Here is a 16,729-nt window from a genome sequence, read left to right as displayed (position 1 = left end):
GGGGTCGCTCGGACGACGTCGTCGACAATCGGGTCAAAAACGCGTCGAAATTCAAATTTCACAAAATTTCGACCCGCGATCGATCGTCTCAAAAGGTTTACTCGAGCCCTCGACGAATAACAGTGCAAGCAATGCGAATCGTGGCGTTCAGACACGTCGACTCTCCGAATTGCGAAGTTTATGTGTGCGGGAGTGCGAATTGTGCAGAAGGCCACCCTAAGACTCAAAAGGTCCTATAGGGATCCCTTTTGGGTTCCTCATGTTGGTTTCATCCTTCTAAGTGTTAGAAGTCGATACCACACACGCGAAACCACAAAAGAGAAATGAGGCGGGTCCCATTTCTAAGGTTCTAAGATAGTCGAAGGGAGATCCCTAAGGCTAGATCCTAAACCCTAAGCGGAAGACTAGACCTCGCTAAAAATGAGGTCAACAGACCTTAGGTCTTGTTAGGATTTATTAAGGTGTTGTTTGGTTGGCAGCATTGTATTCTTAATGCAAGGATTATAGAAATTTGGTCGTTTGGAAGAAATTCAAATTTAATGTAAAATAATATTGTGTTTGAAATTAACATCTTGGCCATTTTACCTTATTTTAAAATTTGGCCAATTTGGTCGAATTCTACAATCATAGCTTAATGTAAATCATTGTAGCCCCCTGCGTCCTGCTCGTCACCACCCTGGCCGCTGCACACCCCTATCGCCGCCCATCACTGCCAACTGTCACCCTTGCCTCTGCTGCCGCTAACTGGCCATCATCACAGGCCACCTTCCTGGCCGCTACCATCATCGCCCACCTCTGTTGGCTGCTAGCCCCTACAAGCCATCGCTGCTCGTTGCTGATGGCCAACACATTAATTTTAATTACATTTAAATATATTGTTTTCATTTTTTTTAAACGAAACAAAAAAAAAATCATCCATTTATTTTATTGTGAAGCAAATAAAATTAAAGTATTTCAAATACAGTTGCCTACTTTTGCATTGCATTCATTTTATAATGCATTACTTCTTCCACCAACCAAATAATCCTCAAATAAGTATTCATTTAGGCCTTCTATTGAGTCACATAAGTCTTTCTGCAAATGTATTGGTTAGGCTATATACAACTCCTTGAGCACGAGTGAGAGTTGGGATTTTTCCTTCCTCACGGTATCATTGACTCCCTCTCTCTCACACAGCTCTTATTTACCCTTTAAATATTATTGTCTCTCTGAATTTTCTTTTCCATCCCTCTCCCCCATTAACTCTAATTTTTTAAATATCTTCTCTCTTGCGTCCCTCAATGCCACTACTTTGTCCTTTACAATCACATTGTAAATTAAAGTCTCCTAATTTTCAACCCTACATGTCAGCTTCAAGGGGCCTTTTATGCGTATATGGCATACACAAGCACATTGTGTATATATATTTGCACAAATTTAGAACAGTAAACTAATATACCTAGGGAGATTATCTCATATACTATTTATTTAGTGGATATATTTGAATCATTCATTATATTTAATATAAATATTTTGCATGATATATTTGATGGAATATCATGCTACAATTTTTAAAATTTTAAGTTATATTATTAAATGTAGTGTAAGGCACTCTTTTTAAATTTATGTCACCTCTATTAAAATATCTATACTACTTGCTATTGCCATTAGAGATTTGTTTTGTGCAAGCTCAGGTTAGAATTTGCAGTTTGCAACTTTTAAAATTGTGGAATTGGGTCTTAAGGCTGTTTTTATCAATGTGCCGAGGGTAAGTCTCAAAATGTTTTGAGGTGCTAGATTAGAGTCAATAAAGTGTATAAGGTTATGCATATTAAAGTATGAAACAAAAAGTGTTATACAAACATCAGAATATGATAACATATCAAAGTAAGAATATACTAAGTCAAAATAAGGGAGTCTGTCAAACTTCCCTTAACCCTCTTAGATTAAGCATAGGTGTAATAGAAAATAATAACTCAATCAAATTTAATTTTTATGGACACTTATCATGATTTGTTTTAATTATGATCCATTAAGTGAAGAATTTGTCTTACTAAATCATCATAAACAAACTCTTATATTTTAATTCTTTAAATAACTCTTTAGCGTCAGACATAAATTAGGAAGCACTTATAATTACTTATCAAATAAATAAAGTGTTTTTAAAACGCTTAAATATAAACACATGCGTATTCAAATTCTTTTATAACCTCTAAAAGTTGAACATTCAAATTCTTTTATAAAAGTTATAAAAGAATTTTAACATTGCTAACAACTTGTATCTTGCTCCTTGAAAGGAATAAATAGTCTCAGATAAGATACTTGTTCATCGAGATAAATATTCTAAGATTAGATTCAAACATATAAGAAATAAAGTAACTTACATTTTGGTCGGTGATTAATATGAATAATAATAGTAGTAATATACTTAAATAACGGAGATCACATGCTTATAAACAGTAGATGCAATAAGTGAACAAAGTTTCTACTGACAAGTCATTCAAGTTACTATTCTATGTAATATTGTATGCGTGTTTGCTCGCATATGTTTTAATTCTTACTTTCAATTTCTGTCTCATAAATGCTACATTATATTTGTATAGACATTGACATGTTTTATTTCATTAGTCGCGCTTAGCTTTTCAGCCATAATAATTGCTAATAAATGTTGGCTATCTTAACATCAATGACCTCTTGATACCAATTGGTCCTTCACAATCTTAATATCAAAAGTTAAGAATTTTATTATTTTCATACAGAGGCTTATCTCGTCAGATGTATCTTTCTTTATTCGGATCACTGACCCATTGTTCAGATATGTACAAATATACCTTTCGTTCAAGTAATAACATGACGAGTTGAGTATCGTTCCCAGGATGATCAAGTTATATTTTTATAAAGTACTAAATTATTTTTATCTTAATTTTATCAATTTATTCAAATATTATATAGATTTTTTACAATAAGTACGATTACAAAGAACTCTTAATTTATGGCTATTTAAAGTAATTTATGTACTGATGTGCCCAACATTAAGTTGTGAATAAAAAGCAAAATTGTCTCCTAATCTCTATCTTTATTTATGAAACTTAATTATTTTTTAAGTAACAGAGAAATGGTACAACTGATGGCATGAAGTTATCACTTACCCAATTGCAATTCCTCAAAATCTATATTTCCATGCACTTGGGTAATGGAATGTTTCACCGTTGTTGTTCCACTAGGATTCTTTTGAAACTACAAGATCGCATTATTTATTAAGAATTGTTTGGCCATGAAAAAACTGAATCAGTGTCAAGTGAAACAAAACAACCATATAGATTTTATTCATAAAATTCATTACACATTAAAATTATCACTTCAAATGAATCATAAATTTATATAAAAAAAACTAGTTCTTTCACATAATTGAGAAAAGTGAGAAAGTACAATGGAAAAACATAAACTACACTAGGGGTTAAAGATAAATTTAGAGTTTGAATCTTGAAAGTTTAATCCTGTTTTTTGTCCTCTTTTCTTGCACCGTTCTCTCCCTATGGATCTTTTCTCATCTTTTTTCTCACACACTACTCACACTCACACACTGCACTCTTTAAGTCCACTCTACTCTCTCCCAATCACTACAATATTCTTTCTCATCTTCAGCATCTGTCCCCACACCATAATTGTTCTAAAAACCACACAACTTCTAAGTCTGAATTAATTTCGTAAGATCATGCCCTATAGTGTTGTAAACTAGCGTCGTGGCGCTGTGCTAGTAGGGTTGCGAGACTTTAAATGTAGCGCTATGACACTATGCTCTATTTCTTGAGGCCTTAATTTTTAAGAGTCTAGCACTGCGGAGCTCAATCTCAAGCGCCACAACGCATGGCTGTCAGCATTGTGGCGCCAAAAGGTAGCACTACGACACAATCATCTCAATTTTCTAGATCGATACAGCAGCGCCGTTGTGTTGCTTCAGTAACACTGTTACAATGCTATTTTATAGTACCGCTACTACAGTGACATTGCTACAATAGTTTTAATAACATTTCTGGTCTTTTAGTTCATCACTGCTTTATTTCTATCATTATTTTTGCATATATGTTTGATATTTTCATCTTACATGATATGAAAATTTTCTACCAAAAATATTATTTTTTAGTTATAATAATCCATACATTTTTATCATTGTAACTGAAATTCGCTCATAATTTAATTTCACGAACTCAATAATTATGAATATATTTGTCTATCTATCATATTATACATGATATTTCTTCGAACCATTTTTACCTCTTATAAGTACTTTTATATGCATTTATTGCTTAATTTGAATGTACCCGCAAACAATCACTTTAGTAATATACACAAGAAATACAACATAGCAGGTAATAGTCAACTATTTGGGCTTTGATTTTGCATTTCTATGAATCACCACAAAATGAAACTATTGAGGCGTTCATTTGTATAATTAAATCAGACTAAGAATATGCACAATATGAAATAATTAATAAACACAATCATATAATAAATGAATTTATTAATTGACAGTAGCAATCGATAGTCCTATAAAACAACTTGTTTCTTATTTTATCAATTGAGTATCTTACATGAGATTCGGATTTGTGTCAGCGTTGCGACATGTTTCTTCCCCGGGCTTGCCTTAGATTTAAAGTTAATTTCAGGAAAATATTTCCTCAATTTATATTTTTATCTCTACATTTCATACTAGCCTTGTCGAAATTCCAACAAAATCCCAGTATTTTCTTGCTTAAGGCCTACATTCCTTGCTAATAATATCTACAGCCTGCATCCCTTCCAAATCTAGCTGCTCAAAACCTGCTGCAGTTTACGGAGAGGATCAATGATATCATTAGATGAATTGGGATCAAATATCACATTTATATAAAGTTACTTATATACTTAATTTTCTTACCTTAACCTTCCAATTTCTCCTCTTAAACTTTAGTTCTCCTCACCAAACTGTTTACCCGGCAGCTACAAGCTCTCAATTAATTTTCTGCAGCTGACAACAATTAGGGAGAGATTGAAAATGATTGCCTCAATTTAATAAAATTAAATTAAATAATTTCATCTACTTGTACATATACATTAATTTCTTAGCTCCCAATCCTATTTATTTTTTGCTATCATGAGACACAAAATCAAATCTCCCAATGATGAGAGGAGGCTAGTTAATATATTTTCTCTCGTTATATATATATTTAAAAGCAAATTAAAGCTATCTATGATGCACGGTCTTTTGAGGCAAGGCGCATGCTGACTGTGTGAGGCACAACCTAATACCGCACAATTTTGAAACATGGTAAATTATTTATTTTTATGTCTTTCAATGTTACCTCGCTTTGTTGTATTGCACTGACCTTTTTTTTTTCCAACTTGGGAAAAGTTTAACTTAGTGTACCTATGATTAGATTTAAGCGTTTTTCTATCTTTTTCAGGCCTCTCGATTATCTAGCATGCATTTGGATAATATTGGCCGTAAGATAGAAGTGTGGTGGCCTGATGATGAGAGGTAAGATGAGACATATTTTGTTTTGTAAAATTTTTGAACATCCAGATGTTTGTTTTTGTTCCGTGCATATCGTGTTGTGGAAGTTTTACTGCTTTAACTTATGTATTTCTATTTAAAGTAATAGTTATGGTTTTGGCATTAAAATCGATGTGACGATGCCAACATGCTTACTTTTGATTTTATTTCTTAAGCTATGTGCTGTTTAACATTGTTTACTCCTATATTTCCATTGTGCATTTTTATACTTTCTCAATTTGCATTGCTCAAAGCACTTCGATGTAGAAGTTTCTGTGACTTTGTTGATATTTAATACAAATTAATTTTTAACCTCCATATCCCTCTGTGGAGAGAGAGAGAGAGAGTGTGTGTGTGTGTAGAAATTTTGAGTCATTATTGGTTTATTCGTAGAACTGGTATTGAAAGCTATTTATTGAGCTTTTGAATCAGTGAAGTGAGGGTTGTGAATCATCTACAATTCATTTTGAATTATTTAAGCCAGGAATTAGACCCATCGCAAAATGTAGCTTTAGGTGGGAAATTAAGGTTCACTTTTTACATATTTTTTTTCATCCAAGCCCGCAATTACACGGTATCTTGGAGTAATGTCTGATTTACTATTGTGTGGGGCTTTTGCATGTATTGAAATCGTCCCTTGTTCAGCACTCATTCAACGTATTATTGTGGAAGCCTGATGCTTTTACTTTTTTTTTGGTTTTGTACACGAGCAGTTGCATTACTCCTGCAACATACAATATTAGTTTGATGAAGGAATTTTTGTTTTTTCTTTATCATAAATTTCAAGCAATGTAATCCTCGTGTTAAATATTATTAGCATCGTAATTTTAATTTGTATTGATAATGTTGCCTCGGTTTATAATTGCCACCAATAACTTATGGTAGGCAACCCTAAATGAAGATGCTGAAGAGTGTAAACTAGCCGTGTTTGGGCGACCCCAATACTTATGTTTGGCTCGTTAAATTTTTTTGTTCAAAATGGCACCTGAATGAATGTTTGTGTTCAGGTGGATTCAAATTCGATTTTTCGTTTTAGCTCCTGAATTTAGCTCGAATGATTTGAGAAATAATATAGTGTAATATTTTTTTAAAATAAAGCATACAAATTCATATAAAAATATTATAATAATATTATTTATTTAATTATTTACTTAATTCGAGTCAAAATGAGTCAAACATGATCAAACACAAGTTTGTTCATGTTTGATTTGTTTTATAATTTAAGCTCAAAAAATTTATTTATGTTCTGCTCACTTGCCTGACGAACAAAATGAACTCGAGCTGTTTGCGAACAATGAGTTGTTTTGACAGCCCTAAGATTGATGACACCTAATCAATGGTTAATAGGTTAATAGTTTAACGATCATTCAAATGGCAAATGGCATCTGGACAGTCCTACACATTGAAATTATATAATTTTTTTTTAATACCAGATAATGTTTGCCTCTAACAATGGGCTTTGAGATTGTTTTAGCCTTTTCGTATGACATGATTTACTTGATTGATTTATGATTTGTTACGGTTATGTTGTAGGTTCTACACAGGTGTTATTGATGCTTTTGATCCTGTAACAAAGAAGCACAGGGTATTACAAATTTGTACCTTCAATTGTGTCTGATAGCTTGTTCAGATATTATGGATTTTCTTAAGAATTTATTAGTGGTTCTCTTTTTCACGGCACAGGTGGTGTATGATGATGGGGATGCTGAGATTTTATTTTTGAGGAATGAGCGCTGGAATTATATTGATTCCAAGAATTTTGAAAAGGTACGTGTTCATTTACTATGTTTCCGTTGTACTGAAATTTTAGAACCTCCACTTTGATTTTCTTACAGGGACAGGAAAATGATATTGCATGCCCAGAACGTTCTTCACAAATGTGAGCATTTATTTTTGGGGCATTTACATACATGCCACTTAATTCTTATCGATTCACGTATCATTGTCTTATTGGAGTCCGGGTGTACTTCTTTATTCGAGCTCAGCACCTAATATTTTCTTTGTTAATTGAGGGTAAATGAGGTCTGTACAATCTATGAATTATGGATAATAGTAGGAAATGATTTGAGATCCGCTCAGTGTGTTTAAAGCATTAAAAAGGGGCATTTACATACATTCCACACAATTCTTATGTATTTACCTACCTAATACCTATACTTTACCTTTTACATTTTTACCTCCCTTGGTCTTTTCTATCACATCAAAAATACCACCTCTTTAACTATTAAAAACTGAAATACACCTTTTTCATGCATAGGTAAGGTGGCATAATATACATGTAAAAATTGAAATTTAGGTGTTAGATATGTAAATACAGTAATTGAGTGGAATGTTCGTAAATCTTCCTTAAATGTTTTTCTCTCCCATTTGTTTTATGTTACCAGCTGCTTTTTCTTGCGGAATTCACTAAAAATTTCTGTGATTGTCATTGGCCAGGCCAAAAAAGCGAAAAGCAAGTTCAGCAAAAAGGAATGCGGCGAGAGAAAGGTCAGTCGGAACCCCCTTATTTATTGCGTTATTTTATTTGTACATTTACATATATACCATCTAATTCCTATGTATTTTACACATCTAACACCTAAACTTTACTTTTTACATCTATACCACCCAAATCCTTCATATCACATAAAAAAAAAAGTTTTTTTAACTTCTAAGTGGTATATATTTAAAAAACACTGGGAATTAAGTGTTGCTTTTGTAAATCTTCCTATTGTATAATGTAATTTTCTAACAATTTTATATACTTGCATTCAATAGAAGTCAATTTTATATACTTGCATTTAATAGAAGTAAATTATATAGGAAATCTGAGGAATCTGGAGATCAAAATTCAACATTTAAACCGTAAATCAAGAGGCACCCCCAGACATACGACTTCAGAACTAGATTCTTCCCTGTATGATAAAACCTCTCAAAACTTGGTGAATGAGGAAACCAAGTTTGATAAAGATAAGAATTATTCCACCAAGTTTAAATCGAACCGAAGGTTCAAACAAAAGAACATTTCGACATTGGGTAGTCCCGAATCAGTTATGAGATCTGCGCGTGGGCCCAAAGGTGACTCTTATGGAAGAAAATCTATGATTTTTGATAAGGATGAAAGAACTGAATCTGATTCCCATAAAATAAAATCTCCTTTGGATGAGAACTTTAGAAGTCGGAGGAAATCAGCATTGAAGTTTAGGGAAAATTTTAGTAGAATTTTGAACGAGGAAGCACTGAAACCTCCCCACAGTGAAACAAACAATGGTTTAATAGCTGATACTGATGAAGAATTAAAGTTGAACCAATTGTCCGCCCATGGTGTTTCCAATTATTAATTTGGTTGGTGAATCCGAGGCGAGGAGGAAGAAAATGAAGAGTACTGTAATTATGACTGGTACAAATGATTCCGACATTAAAAACTCGGTTGATTTTTCGTTGGAAGGTGCAGTGAGAACGGATAAAAGACGAAGGAAATGACTCATCTGTAGGTTGCAGACAGAAATGGGTAAACATAGAATTTAGCTTGTTTTTGGATTTTAGTGTATTATATGTTGTTTTAGTCTTATTTTGTTGACTTAGGCATTTGTGTAAATGAAATAATGTTTCATGGCTTGGAGATTGATTCATGCTAATTATTTGCACTTGAGTAAAATTTACAATTCCTGCTATGAATAATCTAAAATTGGGAAATTTACATGCATACCTCACAACTCCTACATATTTAGATATCTAACACTTTTAACTTTTATATTTACATATCTAATATTTACAAATTTTCTAATTATATCTAACAATTTGGTGTGATTAGACCTATGCTTGAGAAGATGTATTTAAGAAGGTGATGGTGGTCATTTTTATTTGATATTAAATATTTGAGTATTATGCATGTAAATTTCAAGGAAAATTTACATGTATAGCATTCAATTCTTATGTATTTACTTTCCTCACACCCTAATCTATGTACTAAAGGTGGATTACACTATTTCCACCTGTTTATATATAGGAAAATGTACTTAATATGTAAAAATTAAAGTTTGGGTGAGGTAAATGCATAAGAATTGGGTGCTTTTATGTAAATTGACCAATTATTTGAGTTTGGGTGGTAGAAATGTAAATAGCTAAAAGTAGTGTGGTATGTACGTAAGTTCTCTAAAATTTTATTTGATTATTGCACGAACTTCTTAAAAAGTTTGACCATTTCATTAAATTAATTTTATGATTGTCATATCAGCAATAATTCACTGAATTAATGTATTAGTGAAGTTGATGAGTTAGGGTGATCCATAGCTAAACGCTCAAATAAATGCACGTGTTATATATAATAATAATAATTTTATTTATTTAATATTGCAACCCTCTTCATTATTTATTTGCATCAGTCTAAAATGGCTTGCTAGAAATTTGATTTTAAGCTTTTTTTAAAATATATTTAAATTAATTTGCTAATATTATTAAAATTATTTATTTATTTTCCTTAGTCATGCTTATAGAAGTTTTTTTTTTCATCTTAATTTAGCGGCATTTATGGACATCAAATGTACAATTAGGGATTGTGTGTGTGTGTGCGCGCGCCTGAATTTCCCTTACTATGATAGTGTGTATTAGGAGAAAATATTGTTCCGGACAAGCTCACTTCCGGACGGTCAGTTACCAACGCCGGTCAACAACTTTGCATGGTCGGGCTCCACCTCATCCACAAATGAGGTATATGTTGTGCTTGCAATATTTTCTCATGCATTATGTGGCCACCCCCGGCCATAATGAGTTTATTTATTTATTTCTCAGGCCACCCCCGGCCATAATGAGTTTATTTATTTATTTATTTAATCTATTTGCGTTCTTACTATGAATATAGACTAAATTAAAAGCTTTATATTTAATAAGATCAATCATGAAATGGGGCCCACGTAGCCTTAATTTAATGTGCTTGAATTAATGACTTAATAAAGTACTGTTGAGAGGGTGATTAATTGTGATTCACCAGCAATCATTGGTAGAGAGCGTCATTCCAATGGCCCATACCACCCTTTTGTTTAAACTTAAATGCCTCCTTTCGCCGTCATGTTGACGTAAATAAATACAAGTGATTTTTGCATGCATACCACCCAAATTTTATGTATTTACACAACTAACATCTAAACTTAATTCATTACATTCCTACCCCCTGAATCTTTCATATCAAATTAAAAATATTTTTTAAGAAATAAATACAGAGGGGTTCCGGCTTTGACTCGATAGGCTAGCTCAATTAACTAACAAGCCAACCTCAAGCCCGGCCCAACTTGACTTGGTCTTTTAAAAAATAATATATAAATAATTTATTTAAAATATATTAATATATAAAAACTTTTTTTCAAATTATTAAAAATATTTAAAAATTTTGTATTTTATATTTGATATTAAGTAATTTTTTAGTATCAATTATATTTGTCATTGCATTATCACACTAGCTTAAATTACTATTTTTTTTTCTCTTCTCCATACTAACCAAGCCAGCTCAAACTCGTAGAATTAAACCTGAACTCGATTAATTAATTAAGCTCAAGCTCAAGCCTAAGCCCAAGCCGATGTTGACTCGAGCTTGACTCGACTCAACTCATTTACCAAGCCGGTGTTGACTCGAGCTTGACTCGACTCAACTCATTTACACCCCTTATCGTGATTCGTGAATGCCATACACCATTAAGGAACTCATTTTAAAACCCTACGAGGTGGATCGCATGATAACCATGAAAATCAATCCCTATATTTATCTCTCCATAATATATTAATTAGACTCCACAACTAAAAATACTAAACGGTCGTCAAAGAGATGTAAATGGATGCATCATGGGCATAAAAGTGCAAAATTTAATTACAGCAATTTAAATTTACATCTATAATTCTTTAAATTGGCTACTTTCAAAGCTCAATGAAAAATAATTCTCTTCATTTTCAGGAATAATTCCTCCATTATTATTCCTCCAGCAGAGTAACTCATCTTCTTTCTCATTAAGCTTTCTCTGAGCAGATTTCAGTGCAGACTCTAAAGCTTCTATCCTCTCCTGCTGTCTTGTTTGAAGAAGCTCATGCAATCTTCTCTCTAAATCATATGCACAAACCCCATGCTGTTCCTCACCATTTTCATCAGGCATGTGGTCATACCAAGCTGCAGAAGTACTTCCAGATGACAAATCTACCTTCTTTCCCTCCAACTGTGTAATTTCAAAATGTTTAAGGATGAAATTGCAAAAAACTCTATAAAAATCTCACATTTCAATAAATAGGAGATATGGATAAAGTAAAATGATAAAATTTCTAACCAATTGTTGCACACAATCAAGTCGGATATAGCATACTTATAAAGAAGATGTCACACAAACCCAATCATTACATACAGAGTATATTTTTATTGGGAAATTTACATACATACCAGACAATTCTTATGTATTTGCATACACAATTTGATATTTACACTTATAACATTTTCGTGTCACAAAAATCTATGCATGAAAATGTGTATTTCACTCCAGAAAAAAATGAGCGACGATAGTATTTTTGATGTGATGTTTAGATTCGAGTGGTGCGCATGTGAACATGATCATTTAGGTGTAAGATAAATACATACGAATTGCGCGGTATATATGTAAATGTGCCCCTTTTTTTATTTCATTCACCTTCACCTTCAGTGATACTAATGGTGTCAATTTAAAATATTAATTTATGGCAACCCCTATCAATCCTACTATGTCTCCAATTATTAGAGTTATTGTGGTCCTAGAAGGATATATCGCATTATTAAAACCTAGTACAGCTCCATGATGGACCGAAGGGTTGCTTGGTTCATTAGTAGATGTGAGCCGTTAGGTTTATGCCATTTTTAAATATCAATTTCTTAAATAATATTGTAAAATTTTCTTCTGATGCGTGTAGACATCATCTCAAATTGGGTGGCATCTGAATATGATATAATATAGTAGCATTTACATACATACCACCCAATTCCTATGTATTTACATATCTAACACCTAAACTTTGCTTTTTTATATTTATACCACCCAAGTCTTTCATGACACAGAAAATAGTAGTAATTTAACTTTTAAAAACTGAAATGGACCTTTTCAGGCATAGTAATGTGGCATATATGCAAAAATTGAAGTACAAATGTTAGATATGTAAATACATAAGAATTATGTAATATGCATGAAAATTGTCCTACAATCTACGGACCAAAGAACAAAAACTCCATTGGTATGCTACTTGGTTCACAGGATAATGGTCACAATTTGGATTCAATTAAAATAAATATATAATACATACCTATTTATTTTAAATTCATCAATTCTTTTATATCTATATATATATATATATATATATGAAAAAGCTCAAGGGCTAATATATTAAAGCAGAAAAGATATAGAAATGTTCTATGAGAGGGCCTAAAAGAAAGCCCAACTCACTATATATATATTCTTAGAGATGGACGGCAACATATGTCTGTCCATCCCATAATTGTTAATTCGACCCAGAGGGATTCGAACCCGGGATAGAGGGGAATTACGCCGAAGCTGTCACTCATCAATTCCTATATATTTACATATAGAACACCCATATGTTACGTTCATTTATATCGCCCAAAATTTTCATATCAAATCAAAAGTACCCCCCATTTTACTTTTGAAGGATGAAATTCACCTTTTCATGCATATGACTAAGGTGGCACGAATGTAAAAATTAAAGTTTACATGTCAAACATGTAAAAGGAAGATTTACATGACTACCACTTAATTCCTATGTATTTACATATCACCCAAACTTCAATTTTTACATACATGCATGAAAAGGTGTATTTTACCTAGAAGTTAAATAGTGATTTTTTAATGTGATATGAAAGATTTTGGTGGTATAAATGTAAAATGTAAACTTTACGGGTTAGATATGTAAATACATAGAAATTGGGTAATGCGAAAGTAAATAACTCATGTAAATACATAAGAAATGAGTGATATATACATATGTAAATCTTCCTGCATAAAAACAATATAAGAAAAAAGAAAGCTTTACTCACATAGCATCCAATTCTATATATTTACATAGCTAACACGAAACGTTAGCTTTTTGCCTTTATACCACCCAACTTATGCATGAAAATGTGTCTTTCACCCTTTAAAATTTAAAACAATGGAATTTTTTATGTAATATAAAAGATTTGGGTGGTATAAACATAAAAAAGTAGATTTTAAGTGATGGACATGTAAATGTAAATGCCCTCGAAAAAAATGTAATCAACAAATGCAAAACAGAAACTAAAAATAAATTCAAATAAATAACATATCCAATAACTTAAACCAAAGAGAATAAAAGAAGGTACCTCCATTCCATGCTTTCCATCATCTTCTCCTTCAAAATTTCGCTCCATCCGTTCGAGCTCGACTTGAAGCTCCTCTTCCAACTCATCCATGGCTCTCAAACTGTTAACCGGCTCATAATTTTTTCTGTCAGATTCAGTGAAATGCTGTTCTATAGAAATAGCTGTGCTGACCTCATTCTCACCAGCATCTGATAGAGTATAAAAGCTGCTATCATCTCTCCTCTGAACTTCACCTTTAATTTCTTTCAGTAAACTTTCCATCTGCTTCCTCAGCTCCGCCATCTTGTTCATCTCATTAGAACTCCCAGCTAGAAGAAAAGCCATGCCGATTCCCATCCCTAAATTGAACGCAATCTCATTCGGTTTGATTCCTGAAAATAAAAATATGGAAAATTTACATGCATGCCACTTAAAATCTTATTTATTTACATATCTAACACCTAAACTTTAATTTTTTACATGTCTCGCCTTACCTATGTTCAGCATGAAAAGGTACATTTCACATACGTAAGCACAATTCTAATGTATTTAAATATATGACACCTAAACTTTCATATTTAAGCACATAGCACTCAAATGTCTCTTATCACTTTTGAAAAGTGAAATTCATATTTTCATGCATAGATTTAACGCGTAAAAGTGCTTACATATGTAAATATGAAAGTTTAGTCGTGAAATATCTAAATCCATAAGAACTGTGGGTTAGGTATGTAAATTTCCCAAAAGGAAAAGGAAGATTTACATGCATATCACTCAATTCTTATCTATTTACATATCTAACATACAGTTAAATGTGCAAAAATATATTAGAGTTGCAAGGTATGTATAAATGCCCCTAATAATAATAATAATTAGCTTCCTAATAAATTCATATTTAAAATAATGTCACAGATGAAAATAGATGAAAACAAATTAAAATTGAGTAATTAATCCAAAACCTTAAATCTAATAATTCATCAGATCTGGTTCAAAAACATGTGCCTGAATAAATAATCTTGCGTAGGGGGACAGAGACTCATTAACACCTTCTCTAGAGCAAATTAATGGCGGTTGATGTTGATGTGGCCCATTTTTAACGCAGATGGTAATTTTACCAACGAGATTATTCATGAGAATTTGATTTGTGTGAAGATAAGAAAAATAATCAATCCATTATTGTACTCATCTCAAGATAAATTCATACTAAATTTAGTCAGTACATCTACCACCTAATTCAATAACCTAATCAATTTAAACTGTTACAATCATTTATACCAAAATTTTAGTCAGTAGTTCCCCCCACCTAATTTTTTTCTTAATTCAGTAACCTATTCAACTTAAACCGCTGAAATCACTGTTCGTTAAAAATGAACAAAGTTGTGCTGTTCAAAGGAGATTTCGGATGGAGAAATGGGATCGAACAGGAATATAAATTTAGCAGCATTAGAACTCCTCCGATGACCGATGCAATCACTGTTCGTAAAAAATGAAAAAAGTTGTGCTGTTCAAAGGAGATTTCGGATGGAGAAATAGGATCAAACAGGACTATATGTTTGGCAGCATTAGAACTCCTCCGATGACCGATGCAAAAAGAAAATACAGCAAACATTAAAACAAAGAACACGTTGAGAAAGCAAATCAGGAATATAGGGTTCCAAAATTGAATTAGCAAATTACAAAAAAAAAAAAAAAACTGATAGAATGGCAGAAAGCTGGAAACACGAGGAAGAAAAAGAACAACGAAATGGAAAATCGCAAATACCTGAAGATAAATCCATCTCCGTGAATCTCTTACTACCGGAATCCACTCTTCCGGATACAATCCCGCCAGCCGCCGGCCGAGGAACCCCACTTTCTCCGTCTGAAATGGCTGGTACACGCTTCCGACGATTGCGAAACCATCTGGACAGCAGAAACCGAGAAGAAGAGCAAGCGGCGTTGGTCGGCGAAGCATGGTGGCTCTTGCTCGTGAAACATGAGAAAAGATTGTCGCCGGATATACCACCGTCGTCTTCGTCGTCGCGTTCACGGAGGACATCAGCAATTCTCATCTCCTCTCTCTCCCTCGCTCTCTCTCTCTCTCTGGAATGGGGACTCTGTGTCGTCTTCTTCGACGGAACTGGGGGGTCTAGATAACTCGGAAGCTTGCCGAATTTGAATTCCATTTTTGGATCATTATATATTATTTTAAAAAGAAGTCGGGGCATTTACATATACATACCACTCAAATCTTATTTATTTACATCCCTAACACCTCAATTTATTTTTACATTCATACCACTTAATTTATTTTTATTTTTTTTAAGTGGAGCACACATCTTCATGTAGGGGTACTATATATATATACATTTTTTTTTTACAGTAAAGTAAAATTTTCCTGCATTTTATTGGTTTATATATATATATATATATATATTTAAATTTAAAGGTGTTTATTAGGAGTGTAAAAAATTGACTCCATGCATCAACTCGACCCGAACCCGAACACAAATAAATTTTGAAATATATTCGTGTTAAATATTTTAGCCCGTTAAATATTTTTGGATAAAAATGAGATTGGCCCTCAACCTAAAACTATCCTTTCAACTATAAATTGATCTGAAATTGACCCGCCGTCCAGGATTAGAGCGAAGATGGACTCAAAATTGACTTGATTTTTATCTGAATAGCTATTAAAGGTCGGTTTCAGGTTGACGGCGATCGTGTTCTGATTGGACTTTCTAACTCCTTCAATATTCAAGGCGGATTCGAGTAAAGCTGCTGGTCGGGCCAATTTCGAGCTAGACCTGAACCCGATTTGGCGCTCCAAATGTTTATTTATGTATAAACATATCTTCTGCATCAAGTTTAGTGAGTATAAAACTAGCATAATTAAATTATAGCTATAACAAATCTCCTGATCA

General features: G+C 32.8%; 2 protein-coding genes across 4 annotated transcripts in view; one reads left to right on the top strand and one right to left on the bottom strand.

Annotated features, from left to right (window-relative positions):
* The window catches only part of LOC110027049, a 46,325-nt gene extending 38,243 nt beyond the window's left edge, over positions 1-8,082 (top strand). For all 3 annotated transcript variants that reach the window (XM_020728318.1, XM_020728319.1, XM_020728317.1), the window contains 5 exons: positions 5,424-5,497; positions 7,046-7,097; positions 7,196-7,279; positions 7,348-7,391; positions 7,949-8,082. In XM_020728318.1, the coding sequence (XP_020583977.1) occupies positions 5,424-5,497; positions 7,046-7,097; positions 7,196-7,279; positions 7,348-7,391; positions 7,949-8,063 (369 nt within the window). In that variant the 3' untranslated portion in view covers positions 8,064-8,082. The remainder of the gene's footprint in view (positions 1-5,423; positions 5,498-7,045; positions 7,098-7,195; positions 7,280-7,347; positions 7,392-7,948) is intronic.
* A 3,221-nt stretch (positions 8,083-11,303) lies between these two features.
* On the bottom strand, positions 11,304-16,012 carry LOC110027080 (protein POLAR LOCALIZATION DURING ASYMMETRIC DIVISION AND REDISTRIBUTION-like). The gene is made up of 3 exons (XM_020728356.1): positions 15,589-16,012; positions 13,848-14,218; positions 11,304-11,691 (listed from the first exon to the last, which is right to left on the bottom strand). The coding sequence occupies exons 1-3, from the start codon at positions 15,989-15,991 to the stop codon at positions 11,374-11,376; spliced, it is 1,092 nt and encodes a 363-aa protein (XP_020584015.1). The 5' UTR covers positions 15,992-16,012; the 3' UTR covers positions 11,304-11,373.
* Positions 16,013-16,729: the final 717 nt, after the last annotated feature.

The sequence above is a fragment of the Phalaenopsis equestris genome, unplaced genomic scaffold, assembly GCF_001263595.1.
Source record: "Phalaenopsis equestris unplaced genomic scaffold, ASM126359v1 Scaffold000413, whole genome shotgun sequence".
NCBI classification, from domain to species: Eukaryota; Viridiplantae; Streptophyta; class Magnoliopsida; order Asparagales; family Orchidaceae; genus Phalaenopsis; species Phalaenopsis equestris.
This window is presented reverse-complemented; position numbering and strand designations above follow the sequence as displayed.

Excerpts from the sequence above, each read along its gene's own strand:
- LOC110027080 (XM_020728356.1), bottom strand. The coding sequence starts at position 15,991 with ATGGAATTCAAATTCGGCAAGCTTCCGAGTTATCTAGACCCCCCAGTT. Across the intron at positions 14,219-15,588 it reads GGAGATGGATTTATCTTCAG|GAATCAAACCGAATGAGATT; the intron begins GTATTTGCGATT and ends TTTTATTTTCAG. Across the intron at positions 11,692-13,847 it reads ATGGAAAGCATGGAATGGAG|TTGGAGGGAAAGAAGGTAGA; the intron begins GTACCTTCTTTT and ends GAAATTACACAG.